The sequence below is a fragment of the Calonectris borealis genome, chromosome 1 (genome assembly GCF_964195595.1).
Source record: "Calonectris borealis chromosome 1, bCalBor7.hap1.2, whole genome shotgun sequence".
Lineage (NCBI taxonomy): Eukaryota > Metazoa > Chordata > Aves > Procellariiformes > Procellariidae > Calonectris > Calonectris borealis.
This window is the reverse complement of record NC_134312.1, coordinates 220452094-220472159: the sequence shown is the minus strand read 5'-3', so window position 1 is coordinate 220472159 and position 20066 is coordinate 220452094. Positions and strand designations below refer to the sequence as shown.

Sequence of the window (20066 nt, the reverse complement as noted above, 5' to 3'; positions counted from 1 at the left end):
TCGTAGGACAGTAACGGGAGAAGTTACTGGACATTACAAGTGTGAAAGGGGGGTGTATGGAACTCCCCTGTATGAGGAATGCCAAAAGATGTGAAAGGGAGAGACCTTGACTTACTAGGGCCACTGACCACAACCTGAATTACTAAATAAGGGTGTAAACAATCATCAAGACTGGGGTCAGAAGGGGAAAGAACAAAATACGTGCAGGCTGTTTATCTGGGAGGAAAAAACAGTGAACATTTGCTTGCTGGGACTGTTTGGGGGTACCCATCCAGCAGCCCTGCGCCTGACCTACATAGTGGAGCAGGTTAATAAACGTGTTGTCCTGACCTCACCACACGTGTCTGATTTGATCCTGCAGGCAGGAGGAATGGAGTTCTTTCCCTAACACCGACAAGGGGACACCCCAGAGGGGATGTAGGACAGACCAGACCTCCCTGACAGTTGGATGTTCCCCTTGTCTCACATAGAGCTCTTTGCTAACTCCAGGCTCCAGAACTCAAATTGTTTCATACTGCTTCCTAAATGACAGACCCCTCCGGATCTCTAAAGCTTTTACATGACCTCTTCAGATTTGTTCAGTGCTTTACATACAGCTCTCTCCTCAGGCCTGTGCAAAGCAGCACTGTGGTCTCAGTTACTCTTCCCATAGCATGCATGTCCCTTCAATAATTTCACTAATCATCACTCATTTAGCAAGTATTCCTGCAGGCCATCCTGAGGCCTCATTAAGGTTTTTTCCAGACAAGAGCAGCACTTCTTTACAATTTCGCACATTCCACAATGACTGTTGTGGAATATGCAAAACTATACTACTACAGCACATAGTACAGGCTAGATGTTCCCCTTGGCACTTTTGGCCTTCGACATAAACATCTAACTGAATTGAGTTACCAAGTGTGTGGCCTCCATCTTGTCTTTCTTAGCAGTGAAAGTCATCAAAGATATGGAAACAGAAAAGCTCTTTCCCACAACTGCCTCGCTTACCTGAAACTCTCCTGAGAGGACTCTGCGTGTGTAGATGTTACTGGTGTAGGGCTCAATGGATTCGTTATTGCCCAAGATCTGAGCAGTAGAAGCAGTTGGCATGGGAGAAAGGAGAAGGCTGTTTCTGACACCATATCTAGTAACAACAGTCAAGAGTTAGAAAGCTTCAACCAAGTGAGACAAGACAGAAAATACTGAAGAACAGCACAGTTTATATACTGTCTGCAAAGAGCTAAGAGGGCCAGTATAAGGAAGTCTCAGCTCACACGCTCAGGAATCTCACCTTCTCAGGGTAACCTGCAAGCCCTCAGATTATCTGGAGAAAAAAAAGGGAAGCTCCACTAAACTTGTAACATGGGTCAACACGGAAGCATAATTGACGTCTTCGCTATTTTCACCTTTAATCAGAGGCTTTCCCAAATTATTTAGTCATGAGAAAGGGTGCATGGGAAAAATCTCTCAGGCACTCCACAACTCCACAGCACTTGGGCAAAACCAAAACGAGCAGCCCATGAAGAGCCTGAGACCTCTCCATACACGAGACAGTAGACAGATTTACTAAATTTAAAAATTAGACCCACACAAATGGAACAAATTCATTACAGGCACTTCACGCTTTAACGATTCCTGTCTTCAGGATGTTCAAGGCTCAGCTGCTCCTCCCTGCCAGTGGGGAAAATGTTCCCAAGCCCGGCTGACTCTGTCTCACTCGTCACTACCTTTGTTTGCCTGGAACACAAACCGTTCTGCTGATGCATCCAAGATGAAATAAGAGCTCAGCCAAATCAGAGTCTAGGGGATGGGCTCTCTCTGGCTTGTAAGAACAAAAATGAAAGAAAACCATCCACAAAACAGTTTTGAAGAAAGATCTGCTGGGGTGGGGGGAAAACACATAGGACCATTTTTACACTTGTGCCCTATCTTTTGTTTTTAGTCAGTCAGAACATAGCAAATGTATTTTACATCTAATACAAACTGTGCAAGACTACTCACTTAGCAATCTTCTCCTTTAAAGCCTTCCAGTCCCAAAGATCAGACGGGGTGACATTCCACATGTCATACTGAAGAATCTGAAGAACACAAGTGGAGTCCAGATTAGACAGGGTGCTCTTTTCTCTGCGTTTTATAAATCACATTGTAAATTGACCTGTTTTTCCTATTAACTATTCTCTACAGTTCAGCCTTAGCAAAGATCCTGTACCATAATCTTACAAACACTCAATCTTTTAATTGCACTGAAGGGGACAGCCAGCATAGGCTGAGTCTTGCTTTTCTTTTATTGCTCTCTGCACCTCAGTTTAACTTATGCATTTCTTACTGCACTTAAGCAGCCAAATGATGGAGGAAAACTCAAGCACCATTTGTACTGTTGCAATATTATCAGCCTAAGGTGTTTCAGTCATACATCTCCTTCTGTACAAAGACCAGGCAAGTCACATTATCTGCTTTTCAGCAGATAACGGCCTTGACGCAGGACAGTTCCTGGTACTTACTCCTTTGCTGACAGGAGAACCCTCATATGTTTCATATGGTCCTTGCTCCTTGGCAAGTTCACAGCTGGCTTCCAAAGCACCATAATAAATGGTCTCAAAAATTTGCTGGTTCAAGCGCTGGGCCTCAGGACTTTCAAAGGGGTACCTCATCAAGATGAAAGCATCTGCCAGGCCCTGCACACCAATGCCAATGGGACGATGGCGTCTGTTGGAGCGCTCAGCCTGCACGGCATTCAAGCAAAGAGAATAATTACCTTTAGCAGAACTACATAGAATCATAGAATTAATTAGGTTGGAAAGGACCTCCGAGAGGAATTTTTATCCGTACCATTGCCTTAACTTTTATAGGCCATCCATTCTGCTGCAACAACCCACCTTCCAATTCTGCCCAGTTCCCCACTGTTTGGTGGAGAAGGAATCTGAGGACCCAGATTAAGTTTGTTAGAAGTGATCACTGATTTTAATTGCTCAACCTGACACACAGAGGGAGCCATGATTTAGAAGTGAACACTAAGCACTTTGTGAAAAAAAAACAGGCCCACGAAGGCATTTAAACTCATGCATTCAAATTGTACATGCTAGAAAAATCCGATCCTCATCAGGTTTAGCTTCACACTTTGGGTATTTGCTTATTTCCTCCTCCAGTGCCCAGCTCTGCTGCTTGCCTTTCTGTGTTCCTGCAATGCAACAAACCCTGCTCCCGTTCCTCTTCAACAATTACCAACCTTCTCCCCTCTTTCCTTCCAGAAAGCTGCCTATGCACCCTCCCAAAAGTGCATAAAACCAACAACTCAAGACTGAGTTACACCTTCTTGGGATCTTTCCAGGATCCTTCTCTCTGTTCCACTTTCCACTCTACTCCTAGTGCTGTTCTGTGCTTTATGGAAATCCACACACATGAAAAAATTCCAACTACAGAACCATCTCAAGGGGAAGCTTCTTCTACAACTGCTTCACTAAGGAACTGTTCTGCGTTGAAGCTTAAGAAGTCACTAACAATGGGTCACATCTGCAAACAGGTAGTTAATAGAACTCCCAACTATTAGCCAAAACAGGTTTACAAAATCCCTCGCTAATTCCTTCTGCCCAAGACTGAACTGGGGTTGCTACAGAACAACAGGCCCTTTGTCACCAGACTCTCGGCACGCCTTCAGCCCCATACCAGCTCAGCACAGCACTCACCTCTGGCACAGGGTAGTAGTTGATATCAATGATTTTGTTCAGGTTTCGGACAATAACTTTAGTGACTTCAGCTAGCTTCTTGAAATCATATGTATGCTCTGAAGTGACATACATGTTCAGGGCTATAGAGGCCAAATTACAAACCGCAACCTGTGGAGAAAACACAGTGAAAACAGGCATGTCAGCCAACGCCCCATGCAAAAAAACCAATCTCAGTCCCAAAGCATGCTCTCTGTCCAAATTATATGGAAACAAAGAACCAAGCAACATACAAGGCTGGAGAAATGCACTCCTCATTTCTCTGCTATCTTATGAGTTGCAAAAAACGTAACAACAATTCAAAAAGGTTTAGTAGATATCAATATCACCATAAAAATTCAGTTCTCTGGCTTGGTCAGTCCTGTTGCCCATGAGCCATCCTTCCAGAAACTAAGCCTAACCATTTCTTGTTTTGCCAGAACCAGCAGCTGATCTCAATGAGATCCAGACTATATTAGGGCATTTTTTGGAACAATTTTTAACACTAATAATTTCCAACTTGAAACAAGTAAGCTAAAATTTCTTGGGCAGTGCAGGCAGTAAGATGGCTCTCCATCTCTTCTAGACTACTCAGGATTTTATGAATATGCCAAAGAGCACGAGCTAAAGAACAACTAATGGCTCAGGCAGTAGAAACTGATACTTTCAGTAACAACAGCCTCAAGAGCTTTACTGCACTAGAAATTCCCCATGCTATATTAGCACTAACTCATTTCTATGTCCCTCCTTCGCCTTTGCTAGCAATGCTGTAGTCCAAACATAGCACATCCGTAGAGCACCAAGGTTAGGATAGTATACAGGGAACTCAGGGGGAATTGATACTGAAACGTAAGTCTTGGGGTAAGAGAGGTATGGTTTTACTGAATCATTAGCTGAAGAGATGCTTACATCAGCTACCAGCAAGCCAAAGAGCTCACTTCTCCCTCAAGCTTTCAGAGGTTCACTTTGATGGGTATCTTGTTTTATACCACATCCTCCATGGGAAACCCAACACAGAGTCAGTGCAAGAGCTGTAAGTACTCGAGTGAAAACATCCCCAGAATTTTCTTAGCTACCTGTTCCCTTCCCCAACCAACAGCCAGACATATTCTAGAAAGCTGCAACAGGAGCAGTCACAGCTTTCCTAAATGCAACAAGTTGTTGTTCTCCACCTACCTCGTCTTTGCTAGTATACTCCACTATTTCTGTACACAGATTGCTGCATTTGATGGTCCCCAAGTTCTGCTGATTGCTCTTCCGGTTGCAAGAGTCTTTGTACAGCATGTACGGTGTGCCGGTCTCTGTCTGAGATTCAATGATAGCGTACCAGAGCTGCTGGGCCTTCACCACTCTGCGGACACGGCCTTGCTTCTCGTAACTGCAACAGGGCACACGTTGCTTAATAATTCCCAGGCTCTCCAAAAATAGCAGTGAAAACAATCATTTTTAGCACAACATCAGGCAGGCAAGACCCCATTCACTTCTGAACTGTGCGAACTGAGAGTTGTCCTTGTTTAAAGGAAATAGAAATCTTTCACTACAACATCCTATACAACTCGCTCAAAACAAAGCCATCGACTGCTTTAAGCAGGATCGCTTCAGAATTTCCCTCTAACAAGCTAAAACAATCATTCATACATAGTTCTATCTTGAGCAGGTCACAGTTTGAAGCAAACAGTAAGTAGACATTCCCTGTCTTTGTCCTTTTATCAGTCTGATAATGGAACTCACTGACCATTTATGAGCCAACACCACAAACCTGTGCTTTGGCTCCCAGATACCACACAAGGGCAGTTCTGTAAATGGACGACCACTGCTTAAAAATCTATTAACTTTTCTTACCTTTCATATAGTTTCTCAAATTCCTCTCCCCAAACCTCATCTAGGCCAGGACACTCGTTTGGACACATTAAGGACCAGTCCTGTAAGAGGGAAAAATATTCAGAGAAAAATCTTTAGGCACCCTGTTAATTAAAGGCATTCAACTTCATCAGCAGATCCTGCTGTAAACAAGAACATGCCAACTACACTTCCCTTCCTAAAAAACTAGGAACCAACTCTGCCAGCAGACATGGGGAAGATGTTTATCAGACTAGTCAGATTTATTTAAAAATTAATTATACGAACATTTATGACCAAACTGCATTCTTAGTCTTGAAATGACTGGTTCTCAAGCTATAGCCCATTTTAAAGCAAATACAAGCAGTCACATGAAGATCAATTTACTGAGAAGATTTTGATGCTTTAAGGAAACTCCAGAGTAAAAATTTAGCATAATAGTACATATCAGTACATAAGTCACGGGCTGCAAGATTAAGCACTGAAGCGAAGTATCCCACTGGAGTTCTCCAACTCCATTCTCTACCTGCACAGCCTAGTTCTCAAATAAAGGGCAGCAGCTGTTTCAGGAGGTTCCTTTGCTGCTAGGAAGACAGCTCTGCAACCCTTCGTGAACTCCGACCCAGGGCTGATCACCTGTTTCTCCATTAACAGACCTATTCTGCACCAATCCAGCTTCTGACCTGGTTGGTTTCAACTCGCTTCATGAAGAGATCAGGAATCCAGAGGGCAAAGAAAAGGTCTCTGGCTCGCTGCTCTTCCTTTCCAGTGTTCTTCTTTAAGTCAAGAAACTCAAAGATGTCCAAATGCCATGGCTCCAGGTAGATGGCAAAAGCCCCGGGTCTCTGATACATAAAACATAGTCAAAATCAGAAAAAATTGCCCTTGAAAATAAAATCTCCTGCACTGCTCCTGAGTGCACACAAAACCCTAAACTAACTGGAGCTTAGTTTTATAGTCTCATTAAGGCAATTTCAATATGCTTTTTTGTGTTACTGTTGCTCTCACTTATTGGAACTAGGCCATGTTACCAGTTCCAGATTCTCAATAAAAATGATTTAGCACCAAAAATATATTTCCTCTGTGTAAACAGGAGCTTGACAAATCTTAGATTTACTTATTATGTCATGCCTCCATTGACCTCTGGACTATGTGAAGACAAAGGATACAGATCAAGAAGCTTTCTACAGTCTTATACCTTAATTCACTACAGGGCATTCAAGGAGTGACTAATAACCAGTGCAAGAGGCTAATCTAACACGTGCATATCATGCAGCAGACATATACCAAAAGATATACCTGCATGATAAAATGCATAGCGAAAGGGGAACACCAGAATATCAACAAGGAGGGGAGAAAATGCCCTATTTTAATTACGTGTCACCTACAACCACTTCATCAGCTCACTGATGTTAGTGGGTCAATCTTTCACAGGTGTGGAACCTTTCCTTCTGACCTGAGGCTCCCTCCCTGACCCTAATTTAATGGAAAGCCAGTACCTTGTTTCCACCTTGATCCACGTAACGGGCGGTGTTGTTATAGACTCTCAGCATTGGAACAAGCCCGTTGGAATTTCCATTTGTCTGCAGAGGCACAGGAAAACCATCAATACTGAAAAGCAACTGCCTGAAGAGATGGGCCTACATTTTCTGTATGTCTTTCAGCAGCCTGCAGAATTCTTAGGCTGAAAGCTAGGAACTGACCGCCCCAAACAGTTATTTGGTAGCCCCTTCCCCCCGCCTTGTTTTTAAAGACAAAAATGTATGTATCAGCTACTGGTCCCAGAGTTAATAAAATGTACCTCCTAACTTCTTTCCTCTACATTTTGTAATCTAAAGGATGACAGGGGTTACATACCCGTGACAAAAAAACCAAACACACATCCACAGATGATCTTGAGCAGTCAGACATACAAAAAGAAAAAGGGCTAATGCACGAGTCTCTGAGCATATTCGTAGGTTGCTAATACATAAATAACTTGGGATTGTCTGACAAAACAGTGGAATAAGATCCTCTTTTTGGAAGGACTTATATTAGGAAGCCAAAACACCAAGGAAAACCAACCTTTTTGCCTTAGAGAATACTGAAAAGGGAAGAATTATTGAGCTAGACCGACTGCTGTGTTAAACTGACTCGGTAGAAGCAGCATTGATTTGGCAACTGAAATATAGACATTTCCTGAAACCAGAAGGTTAACCTCTGCTGGGAAGACGACCTGCACACTTACCCCAGCAATATAGCTGCCTGTGGCTCGGATACAGCTCACAGCAAGGCCAATCCCACCAGCAGACTTTGAGATCAGTGCACACTGCTTGAGAGTGTCATAGATTCCCTCAATGCTGTCATCCTTCATGCACAGCAGGAAGCAACTAATGAAAACAGATAGCTTTAGCATACAAAGATTAAAACAAAAAAGTCAAGAAGTATTTCACCAGGGCTGCAGAAAAACAAGGGTAAACGTGAACCTTTAACATGCTATGCAAAGCAAATAAATGAAGCAAAACCATAGGCTGCAAAGTGGAATAAAGGACAGTTTTAGAAAACATCATGAGCAATAGTTGTATTATTGATACCTGTGTCAGCAAAGCAAAACATTTTTAAAATCTTATCAACTATGCTTGCTACTTTTAGCATATTTTAGAAAACAATTACCAGGATTCATTTTGCAATCTACAGAAGACTATGCATATAAGTAACTTTTAAATAAAATATAGCCATGTAAACATTTCCATTAGCTTTAGAAGCTTATAGACACCTGTGTATTCTTCCCCGAAGACCACACTAAAGATCAAGTTAAATTTGACAGCAGCTTCTCAAAACTTCATAAAACAATCACAGAAACACAGCTACTATTTTTAGAAGTTGTGAAAGCATCTCATTTGAACAGATCCGATCTCCAAAACTTTATCTTCGTCCAGTTATGCATTAAGCAAACTTGAAAGCCAAAGGTACCTGGAAAGCTGAGGCCGGTTGGTGCCCGCATTGAATAACGTGGGGGAGGCATGGGTAAACCACCTTTCAGACAGAAGATTGTAAGTTTCAATTGCAGCATCAATGTCATTTTTGTGGATCCCCACCGATACCCTCATCAACATATGTTGAGGACGCTCAGCAACTAGACACAAAAACCAAAGGGGGGAAAAAACAACGTCAGTATGATATTTACGATTAGTACAGACAGATGTGGAGGTCATAGCAATAAGCTACAAACAACGTGCAATGGGCCACTTGAGAGCCATAGTTTTCACAGAATCACAGAATAATTCAGGTTGGAAGGAGTCTCAGGAGGCCTCTAGTCCAATCTCCTGCTCAAAGAAGAGTCAGCTAAGAGAATCGGACCAGTTTGCTCAGGACTTCAACCAGTCAGGTTTTGAGAAACTCAAGGAAGGGGACTGCATAACCCCTCTCAACAACCTGCTCCAATGCTCAACTGTTCTCATGGGGAAAAAAAACCCCACTTATATTAACAGTTAAAATCCAATCAAATATCCAATCCAGCATCAACTGCTCTCTAGGTTTATTACATTACAATTAACGTCTCGCCCCTCTGGTGTCCTAGGATTTTCATGCTAAGAGCCTGCAATACCTGGCACTGACAGCACAGTAGCTCTTTCAACTTAAATTTATTAAAAAGTGCTTAGCACTATGGAACAAGTTATCAGCTGGACAGGAACTACTTCATCTTATAAGTCCTAGATAACATGCTGTTTTCAAAGCACTATGGTCCTTAAAACAGACAGGTAGAGCACAGTTGTCCAGGTCACACTGCCAGTATTTGGAACACCCAAGTAAACTTGTCACAGTGCTGCTCTTTAACAATCAACTGTTTTTCACACAGGCATACCACTGCCACCATACATGCTAGATTCTTACCCTAAGAAAAGAATTTGCACATGCCCAGAGAACACTTATGAAAAACATGCTGCAATTTTTTTAAACCAGTACTCAATGCTTTCACTGGAATACTTTATGGAAAGCTATGAGGTAGCCTATTTGCCTCCTCAACCCCTGCTCTGAGCCTTGGTCTTGACTTTTAAATAATACTTTAAGCTGATACAGACAGTTCTTACCTTTTGAGTTGATTTTCAGCAAGTAGGAGCGTTCTAGAGTCTTTAAAAAAAGAGAGAATGCTTTTTAGTAGACATGCGATTTCAGTTTAAAAAAAACCAATCCTATTAACTCCAAACTCAAGCATCTTCATGCTCCTTATCCCAGGCTTGCACCAACCCTGCACTCCACTCCTCCCCTTGTTAATGGCATAGGATATTAGGTAACTAATGACTAAAAAAACATGGAAGTCCACTGTACGATTCCAAAACTAAGGACTCTATGTTTTGACTTATGGAGTGGTGGTGAAGCATGCAGCCGCAAGGTTCAACACGACCTCTCAAGCCACAGTGAATTAAGGCTAGAAGACAAGGGAGTGCTTGTTCTCCACAACCCCACCCCTCCTTGCAGTGCTACGATATACTACGATAACACTTTCCAGACAACCTGTATCACAATCTGCAGCGCTGGGTGTTGAACACACAAAATGACAAATATGGTAAGCCTACAACTCGAGCAGATGCCTTTCAAGCTTGTGCCTAAGGGATTACAGCAGCAATTACAGGAGGGTATGTCAGGAATCGCATATCTATATACATACAGAAACAGACACAACCCTTCAAGGTCCCCTGTTTCCATCCTTGCCTATGCTGTTCCCACAGCTGCTCTGCTCTTTACACACGCTAGTTGTTTCCTCATTGCAAACGACTTCCCGCAAACCAGAAGGCACCATATCGGCTGCGTGGATGGAAACTCTAGGCAAAGACCCCAGTTCTTACAGAGATTCACTGAACTATCTGAAGTACCCAGTGTTATGGAAAAGCCAAATGCTCTCCAGCTAACCCTCCGGAGAGCCCACTGCATCATGCCCTAAAACAATTCAGCAAAGAACAGCTTGTTATGAGGGGGGTAGGAGGAGCAGATGGTGGGGGCACAGTAGCCTGGACTGGTTGTGGGGGAGATGTTCCAGCAGCATGGAAGACGACAAATGCGTGGGATGACACACTGGAAACAACTGTTACACAAAACAATGGGGAAAACCAAAAATCCCCTTTTGTAAGAAACAGATTATTTCCTTGAGGAATGGTACAAGCTGGGAAGCTTTCAACAACACTCAGTGCTACCTGCTGCGAAACAGTTAGAGCCCAACAGTTAAAATATTATAGCAGCGAAGGCTACACAACGAAGCCAAGAAGAAAGTACATGATTCATCCAGTTAGGCAACTGCTTTGTGCAGGTACTCTTTGCTTTTTACAAACCCACTAATGTGTCACCTACTCCAGTGCCCTCCTTGCCCAAATCTAGATGATTCTGCAAGTACTCCCATCCTTCCCAAAATACTCAGCTCCAGAACAATATCAAAACAGCAGCCTTCAATATCATGAGTAATGTGCTTTTTACCTTAAAACCAAAATAGTTGTAGGAGAAGTCTCTGTCGTAGATAATGGCAGAATTCAGGCGCTGAGAGGAAATAATACAGAGAAAAATTTATATTTACAATCAGCTTTTTTGTGCCTCACATTAAGGTATAACAATGCTATCACTGTTTGGCATTTCTGGCCTCAAAGGTCTAGTGAAACAGATATTAGATCAGAGGAATAAAGTAGGGAAGAGCACTTAGCTTGAAACAACAAATGCACAGTTTTAACAATTTTTTCCAATGCACAATTGTTGGCTACATTTTACTGAAGTCTAACTAGACACTAAGAAACACAAGATAGAATCAAAACACGGACGTGACTTCCCCATAAGAACACAGACCTGGAACAATTTGAAATCAGAAACCAAACCTCATCTCTCCCTTCCGCGCACACAAAACAGATTGCTACATCAAAAAGTACTTTTTCTCAAATTAATTAGTTGGGCTGATCATGGCTACGAGGGCATTCAAGAAAATAGATTCTGCTACAGAAACATCCTTACATGAAGGAAATTCCTACATCCTTTCCTTTAAACTCTCCAGAACAGAGCAGTTATCACCTGCATTGACTTTTTGTCCTGAAACAAACATGGCTTGCTTAAAAATAAGAAAAATAAATTATCTGAACTAGTTCACTGAATTTTTAAAACTTAGAAGCGAAAAAAAAGTTACGTACATCTTTGTTGGCCAAAACTATGTCTAGAGTTTCTTTGGAGATCATTGGTGAGTGCTTCCCATTATGAGGGTTTATGTAGTTGTACAGATCATCCATCACATCTACAACAGAAAGGTATTTAAAAAGAAGGACATCCACAGACCTATATATGCATCATCTGTCATTTGTTTTCAAGGATTTAACAGGCAGGACCACCCATCCTCTAAAATAACCCCCTCCAGCTCTACAAAACTTTTCTTCTACCTGCTCAGTACTATTACTAATCCGCTAACCTTAAAAATGCACTTCGTTCACAATGTTTTTTTTATAGAGTTTATAACACATAATAAATGGCAAAGAAAGTGGGTGCAACCTAATTTCAATCAGTTACATTCTTCATCAATCTATTTATACAGATACTTTTCACAGAACAGGCAATTTAATTTTCCTTGTGACGTGCCTAAAACTCATGGTTTTCATCTCCATGGCATTTTTAGTTAGCCTGGGTACTTAGTAACTTCTGCTTAAGAAAGAGATTTCCATATTTATATCCTCTGAAACTCCTACATCCTTTCTGACTAATTGCTATCCAAGTGTCCCCAGAGAGACTTACCACTGAACACCTTCTTAGTTTCTTTGTGCAAATTGGACACTGCAATCCTTGCTGCCAGGATAGCGTAGTCAGGGTGTTTGGTGGTCAGGGTTGCAGCCGTTTCAGCAGCCAGCGTATCCAGTTCCACCGTCGTGACACCACTGTACAGCCCCTGAATCACTTTCATAGTGATCTGGGCCTGAAAAGGGAAAATTCTGGAGATTAGCTACTTGTTCTTGGGGAAAAAAAAAATTCCTGATGTTTCAACCACTTAAAACGTAAGATATGCTTTACTGTAAGCAGTACCGTTCACCCTCTTTGAATAGAAAAGCAAATTAAAACACCAAACCCTCTTGGTGAAGTACTGACTCCTAAAATTTTAAAGTAATACTGGGGCAGAAGGGAGAGCGAGGAAAGAGTGAAGAAAGCAGAAACTGTCAATCCGGAATCATTAACAGTTTCTTCTCTGCAGACACTTTCCTAAAGGCTAGAGTAGCAGCAAAGTTCATAGGGACAAAAGTCAGATTAAAACAGTACTTGCTTGGAAGTTTTGAAACTCCAAATGAAGCTTGACTTTATAAATGCCTGATGAGACATGGAAGTGCTACACTTAAAATAATTTCATGACAAGAGCAAAAAAACCCCAACCCTGGGAGGCATACAATGGCTTTTGCTTCATGGCTTAACCTAATCTTCATCTGCCAGCTGGGACCTTTCATGGGAAAAGACTTTTGTATCTACCATCTCTAAAGTATTTTCTGCTTTTCTCTCAAGCATTTAGCACTGATCACTACAAGACCGAGCATATTCACACTGAAGAAGAGAGGTCTGATCTAACGTGGTAACTGCCAAATACATTTGAAGTTCCAACAGCCTCACAAAACCCGGACGTGTAATTTTCAAACCTTACTCTCTGAAAGTAAGCACATTAGGTGAGGGGTTTTTAGTATTGGCTTGTGAAGCATCTTGCATAAGAAGATCCAAGTCCAAAAAGAAACTCAATTCCAAGACGAGAGATGTCAGACACTACTGCAGAATAAGCAAGAATGCAGTGCTTCATATAAGATTAGCTTCATTATTAAGAGAGGGGTGTTAAGAGTCAGGAGGACTAGGAATCTTGCTTGTGTCGTCATCATCAACTCCCTATGTCATCGAGATCAAGTCAGTATACTTTGTGTTTCACTAACGCTCCTCCTCCTGCTCTCTATCTATGGCTGAAGAGCACTACCTTTTGGTACAGAATGAATGCCAAATATTTCACAGATGCAATTTAAGACATGAAAACAGATCATCGGATCTTGGAGATGGGAAGAGCCTAAGTTGGCAGCTCTAAATGAACAGACGGGGTCTGCACATCTGCATAAAAATCTCAGAGAGACCAATGGATCCACGAGGGAATCATCCTCTGCACAGGCTTTGGAAAGAGAAGCTTACATGAGTGGCATCAACATGCACTCAAAATCCTACACAGCTCGAAAAAACAAAGTAGGGATATTATAATGACAGGGGGGTTCTGTCACACAGAACTGTTTTATTAGGAGAGGATCAAGAGCTACTTTCCATACAGTACTGCTCAAGTTTTGCAGATTGAAATTGAGAGCAATCTACCAAAACCAAAATATGTGAATTGGAGCAATAAACAACTTTTTAAGCACAGGAAGCTCAATTGCTTCAGTAACGTTTGAGGTAAAAGCAATTTACAATAGGTAAACCAATATTCCCCCACCACAGTCTCAGACTCTGTATCGGTGAAGCAAAAAACCTCAGAACACAAACAATTAGAAGAAACACATTGTGTGTGAACGCATTTGCCAAGAGTTCCTGCACAGGCTGCCGTGCTTGGCTTTTGCCAAAGAGAATAACTGGGTAACACCTGCTCACCGCTGTGGGCTTTTAGCAGAGATCACCTCAAGGGGCAGAGAACAGGGCAGCAGGGAAAAGGACAGACTCACAGGATCGACAAAGTCAGCGTTGAGCCCATAGCAGAGCTTCTGGATGCGCGACGTGATCTTGTCGAACATGACACGCTCTTGGCGTCCATCTGTTGGAGAAGAGGTTACTATCACAACACCTCCCATTACAGTAAAGAACCAGTTAAGCACAGGATCCTCCTACCCAGCACCTCATACAAGGAGCCCACCCTCTTTTGGGGGAACTTGGGATGGGAATCACCAAGGACAATCTGTTCGGTTTCTCTGTTCAGGCCCACGGAGAAGAGAGGCTATCCCTCCACCCCAGCATGTTCTGGCTGCAGATGATCTACTATACACGGGATCTCTCACTCAGAGACGCGGGTCTCAGTATAGCGAAGAAAAACAGGGAGCTCATCCCACTTCAAGAGGGGCACGAGTACCCGCTACAGGACCAAGAAACTCCCACCCCACTACACCTAAAACTTTGCATAAACCCAATTCTCAGGACCACCGCTGCAGAGGTGGGGAACCCAGCTGAGGGCCGCCCCAGCCCCCCTGTCCCCCAAAGGCTGGGGATCCCTCCTCTGGTCGAGCACTCTCCTTTATCAAAGGTGTGGGGACCAAGCACGAAGCTCATTGTCATGGTGGGGGGGTCTCCCAAAGCAAACTGAGGGGTCTCATCCCTCACTCTTGATGTCTGGGGTCTGCCCCAGTGCAGACGGGGTGCTATCCCCTCACACTCGGTGCCATGCAAGCTGCCCCAAAGCAGAGGAGATCCCATTCTTCCACACTTGGTGCCATGAGGGACGCCCCCAAAACAGAAGGGTGGTCCCCATCTGCCCACTTTAGGTGCCATGAGAGGGACCCCCCGCAAGGCAGAGGAGGTCCCGTCCACTCTCACCAGGTGCCATGAGAGGGACCCCCCAAAGCAGAGGGGGTCCCGTCCGCTCACACCAGGTGCCATGAGAGGGACCCCCCAAAGCAGAGGGGGTCCCGTCCCCCCACACCAGGTGCCATGAGAGGGATCCCCCAAAGCAGAGGGGGTCCCGTCCCCTCACACCAGGTGCCATGAGAGGGACCCCCCAAAGCAGAGGGGATCCCGTCCCCTCACACCAGGTGCCATGAGAGGGACCCCCCAAAGCAGAGGGGGTCCCGTCCGCTCACACCAGGTGCCATGAGAGGGACCCCCCAAAGCAGAGGGGATCCCGTCCCCTCACACCAGGTGCCATGAGAGGGACCCCCCAAAGCAGAGGGGGTCCCGTCCCCCCACACCAGGTGCCATGAGAGGGACCCCCCAAAGCAGAGGGGATCCCGTCCCCTCACACCAGGTGCCATGAGAGGGACCCCCACCACCACCAAAGCAGAGGGAGTGACCCCATCCCCCCACACTCGGTGCCATGAGAGGGGACCCCCCGCAGAGGAGAGACGGGATCCCATCCCCTCCCCTCGGTGCCGAGGGAAGCCCCCGTGCCCGGCCGGTGCCCCCCCGCGGCGGCGGGCCCTCCCTCACCCCGCTTGACGACGTGCATGGCGGCGGTCGGCGTCCCGGCGCGCGGGTCTCTCAACGGCTCCTCAGCGCCGACGGCGGTCTAAGCGCTTCCCGCTCCCGCCAACTGCACTGACCCCGCTGCGCCGCCGTAGCGCTCCACCCCGCCGGCTGAGGGTGCGGGCGACATCTTGCCTCCGGGCACCGCCTCCTTCTTTGCCCGCTTCCCCCACCACCACGACTTCAGCGCTGCCTTTCACCGTTAGCGGAGACTCGTCCCTTCCTCCATCCCCGCCTCTCCCCCTCTCCTCCCGGGAAACACCACCGCGCCAGGGAAGACCACGCCGCTTGCCCGCTTCCAAGATGGCGGTCGACAGCCCGCCTCCCTGTGGAAGGAGGCGGCGAGACGGGAAAGGGCGGGTCACGCCGGCGCGAGAGCGCGACGTACGGAGCCCGCGAAGGGCCAAAACGCCCTCGTCCTGCGAGAAGCAGTGTAACAATAACAACGGCAATTACAATTATACGAAGGCAAGGCCCAGACGTGATGTTTAATACGATCCTCCAAACGAGAGGCGGTCCCGCGGCTCCCTTTCTGCCCATACCCCACACAGAATGCCACTCCCTGGGGCAGAGGCCTGTAGGGGCATGGTGGCCTGTGCACCAGCATGGTGCTCAGCCTAGGCTCTCCTGTGAGGGCTGGGGACAGGAGGGGAGCTGGCACCCCGGGAAGAGAAAGGCCCCCAGGGGACACAGAGCCCCTGGAGGGATCTGAAGGCCAGGACCGGGGGACGCTGGGCTGCCATCGTCAGCCGGGTGCTCCAGCCGAGGGTGACACGAAGGGCATGCATCCCGCCACAGAGACCTTTTGGGATCTCAGAAAAGCCCATGACCGCCCTTAAAACATCAGGACGATGTCGATGAGGGGGCACCCTCCCGCTGTGCTTCAGGAGGGTGAGCCCCCTCCCTGCCCCCGTGGGCAACCACCATCTCCTCCTGCCGCGCTTGTTCCTCGCAGAGGCAGGGGAAATGTTGGGAGTCCAGGCAGGGCTCACGGGCAGCGTCACCCAAAGCACCGCTGAGGTCTATGCGCATAATCCAACCCGATCCAACCCAATCCAACCCAAAACGTCAGCAGTTCCTCTGCTCTGAATGTCTTGGAAACCAGCAGCCGACCAGAAGCTGTGGCACTTGTGAGTCTGAAATGGCGAGATAATATCTTGCGTTTATCGTTTACAGCATCTTCCTTTTCTGCACAGAGCCTGTGAAGTGCCGCTTCCCCCTGAGAAGCACACCCACCCGCAGGGGACAATGCTGAGCAGCTTAACGCCAGCGGCCTCATCTCCACGAGTGGGAAACGGGAAGCTGAGGCGAAGACAGCACCACAACGGAAACTTCAGGTTTTGAACCGTGAGAGTATAATCATCCAACGCGCAAGTTACCCTTCGGCTGAGGCCAGTACTGTGAGTCTCAGAAAAAGATCCCAGGGGCTTTGGTGGCACGAAGTGGCTGGAGATTCAGTTGTTTATTTCTTCTGAACGGACCACTGTCACTTCCCACATGAGAGTGTTGATTCCATTCAGACTCAGCAAAAATGGCAATTACCGATTCCTCAGCACTAAGGTTTGCTTAGAAGGTGCCCAAGTCAGCCGGATCCCGCTCAGCTTGAGCAAGCCAAGCAAGAGCACCGCACAGAGACTGGCAGCTCAAAGACCTCTCGTCTCAAAAATGTGACACAGGAAATTTTTGGAACTGATCAGGAAATGGGAATAAATTGGGGTTGTTTCTCTATTTTATTGGAAAAAGGCCTACAGAAGGAAAAAGCATGGCATTTTGATCCGTTTGAACCCTGAGCTGTGCTCATGGCTCTTTGCCATCAAGTTCTTCTACTTTGTCTTTATTCACTCTTTTTTGAAAAAACTGTAGTAGGTGGAGCAGTTGTTTCATTTTACGAGGATGTGACTATATGTCGTGCGTTAAACTACTGCAGAGGAAAACCAGCCTCCTCCGCTCCACCATGACTGTGGGGAGATCAGAATGACCAAGATATACCCAACTCTTTAGAGAGGTGAGTTTTGGAAGGAAATGTAGCAACGAAAAACAAACTTCCTGAGGCTGCGCAATACTTTACCTCCACCCAGCTCTGAGAGAGCTGTGGCTGGAGTGGAGCGTCTGTGCTAACAGGTTCCTGTTGTTACTCCTTTGCTGATTTCCACGGTGAAATTTCCTTTGAACAGGCTGCTTCATTCAAACTGTCAGAGCACTGGCACCTGCAGCCGGCACCTCAGCTGCACAAGGGCACTGAGCTTTTCCCAGCTAGGAAACAAGCGCTGAGCTGGGCCAGCACTTAAAACCGAATCAGTATTGCTTCAGTACCTTATATTCACACAATGTGAAGCCACAAAACAAAGGATCTGATCCTGCCATGGATCAAGGGGACAGACATACCAAGGAAAGTGTGGCTCCCACCTCTTGCCCACGCGCTCCTGTCTTACCTAGTATGAAGGGAACTGGGAGCCTGCATGTGAGTCCACTGCCCTGCCATGTTCTGCAGGGAGCCCAGGATGCTGGACGACCAGAAAACTGCAGAGATTTGCATCTTATCTCACTCCAGAGCTGACGTGCTATGTGATGTCCTGATGCTGACCCTTCCTCTGGATCAAAAGGTCCAACCTCCCTTTCAGGAGGGAACAGAACTCTCTTCCAAAGCAGCCATTGATGATGCTGATGGTTATGTATCTGACTACGTAGCTGGTAAAGCTGGGCAAGTCTTGCGTTCACGACTTCCCTTTGGAGGCGATTCACACTTGTGCTCCCCATCACCCAGGGAGCACTGTCCCTGGCAGGCTGCAAGTGTCCTCAGGAAGGAGGCTCTCTCCGGTTCTCCTGATTAAGATCTCCTGCTTTTCCCAGTCCTGCTGCTTGTGCTGTGTGCTTGTAGGTCACCTACTGGCCTGGGCCCTGAGAAGACTCATCCTGAAGGTCTTGACAGTGCTGCCCAGCTGGCAGCACTCCTGGTGCAAGTGGAGAACTGTCCGGCTTGAGGAACATTTCTGGCCAAAGCAGGGGAAGCCATGAGAATGAGGTGGAGGCCTTGAGTCATAGACTGAGCTGCACAGAGCTATCTTAATCCTGCCAGGGACAAAGGCCTAGGCTGCTCTGTGACTCTGGCTCTGGGGGCCCCTAGGCTACAGTGGAAGTTGTGAGTATCTTAGGTATCTTGGGGGTTTCTTACGGGATCCAGTTCTTGAGGAGAAGATACAGATGAAAGAGTCTAATCCTCCGCCTCCTGGTTGTTTTGTGCGTCATAGCATACTATCTAATTCCCCAACTCTGATTACTGGTTCCTCAGTTGCCCTGTGCTAACAGTGTGCAAAGCTCTATCATAAACAAGACCACCAAAATTACCCAAGTTAAAAATACCTCTTCCATTTCCCTCTTTCGGGTGGAATTACAGTTAATTCCTTGATCTAGAAACATCTGTAGAAATGCTGTTTATTTGAAGAGACTGCTTGATTTTGATTGTCTCACTTGCAAGGTCTAGGACTTTGCGCTGCCCCAGCAGTACAGTAGCACTCTGGCAGATGGCGTGAGAAGGCGACCACAGTCACCAAGCAGAATGACTCTTTCTTCCTTTGGTTTCCTCCCATGATGAGCTTCCTAAAAAGCTCCTGACAGATTCGATTGCAGTCACCCCACAAGACTTTGTACAGTCTTTCAGAGGGGGTCACCAGCTTAGTGGATCACTGGACAATTCACGATCCATTCCCATCCTGCAAAAGTGTTCTTGGTTGAAAAGAGTTGATTCTGCTGAATCTGTATTTGAAATCTGTCCCTTTCTCCACTCTCCCTGCTGCAGTGGTGGGGGATAGTCCTGGTTCAAGGGGTATTTCCTTCTTCCAACGAACCTGCTCCATTCAGAGGTTAGAAACAGTGGGCTCCAGATGCAGTGTGATGGCAATGGCCAGAGAGAGGCAGGGCCAGTGCATCAGCCATGAAAAAAATGCTCGTAATGCTGAGAGCCAGAGAGAAGCTGGTGGGCAGCAGAGGATCAGGTGTTGTGGTTTAACCGTAGCCAGCAAGTCAGCCCCACGCAGCCGCTCGCTCACTCCCCCCCAGTGGTTTGGGGGAGAGAATTGGAAGGGTAAAAGTGAGAAAACTCATGGGCTGAGATAAAGACAGTTTAACAGGTAAAGCAAAAGCCGCGTGCGCAAGCAAAGCAAAACAAGGAATTAATTCACCACTTCCCACCGGCAGGCAGGTGTTCACCCATCTCCAGGAAAGCAGGGCTCCATCACGCATAATGGTTATTTGGGAAGACAAAAGCCACCACTCCGAACGTTCCCCCTTCCTTCTTCTTCCCCCAGCTCTATATGCTGAGCATGACGTCATATAGTATGGAATATCCCTTTGGTCAGTTGGGGTCAGCTGTCCCAA

General features: G+C 46.0%; 2 protein-coding genes across 10 annotated transcripts in view; one reads left to right on the top strand and one right to left on the bottom strand.

Moving 5' to 3' along the window:
- Nucleotides 1–16020, bottom strand: part of RRM1 (ribonucleotide reductase catalytic subunit M1) — a 43232-nt gene extending 27212 nt beyond the window's left edge. For 3 of the 9 annotated variants that reach the window (XM_075140499.1, XM_075140501.1, XM_075140500.1), the window contains exons 1-16: nucleotides 15657–15996; nucleotides 14186–14274; nucleotides 12255–12432; nucleotides 11663–11763; nucleotides 10968–11027; nucleotides 9590–9629; nucleotides 8472–8634; nucleotides 7747–7888; nucleotides 7019–7102; nucleotides 6203–6364; nucleotides 5523–5602; nucleotides 4857–5058; nucleotides 3663–3812; nucleotides 2481–2702; nucleotides 1981–2057; nucleotides 988–1123 (exon numbers count right to left, since the gene is read on the bottom strand). In XM_075140499.1, the coding sequence (XP_074996600.1) occupies nucleotides 988–1123; nucleotides 1981–2057; nucleotides 2481–2702; nucleotides 3663–3812; nucleotides 4857–5058; nucleotides 5523–5602; nucleotides 6203–6364; nucleotides 7019–7102; nucleotides 7747–7888; nucleotides 8472–8634; nucleotides 9590–9629; nucleotides 10968–11027; nucleotides 11663–11763; nucleotides 12255–12432; nucleotides 14186–14274; nucleotides 15657–15675 (1905 nt within the window). In that variant the 5' untranslated portion in view covers nucleotides 15676–15996. The other 6 variants (XM_075140504.1, XM_075140505.1, XM_075140503.1 and 3 more) reach the window with 5 other exon arrangements.
- LOC142078030 (hemoglobin subunit epsilon) overlaps nucleotides 1–20066 on the top strand; it is a 150576-nt gene that overhangs the window by 112609 nt on the left and 17901 nt on the right. The gene's annotated exons all lie outside the window — the stretch shown is intronic.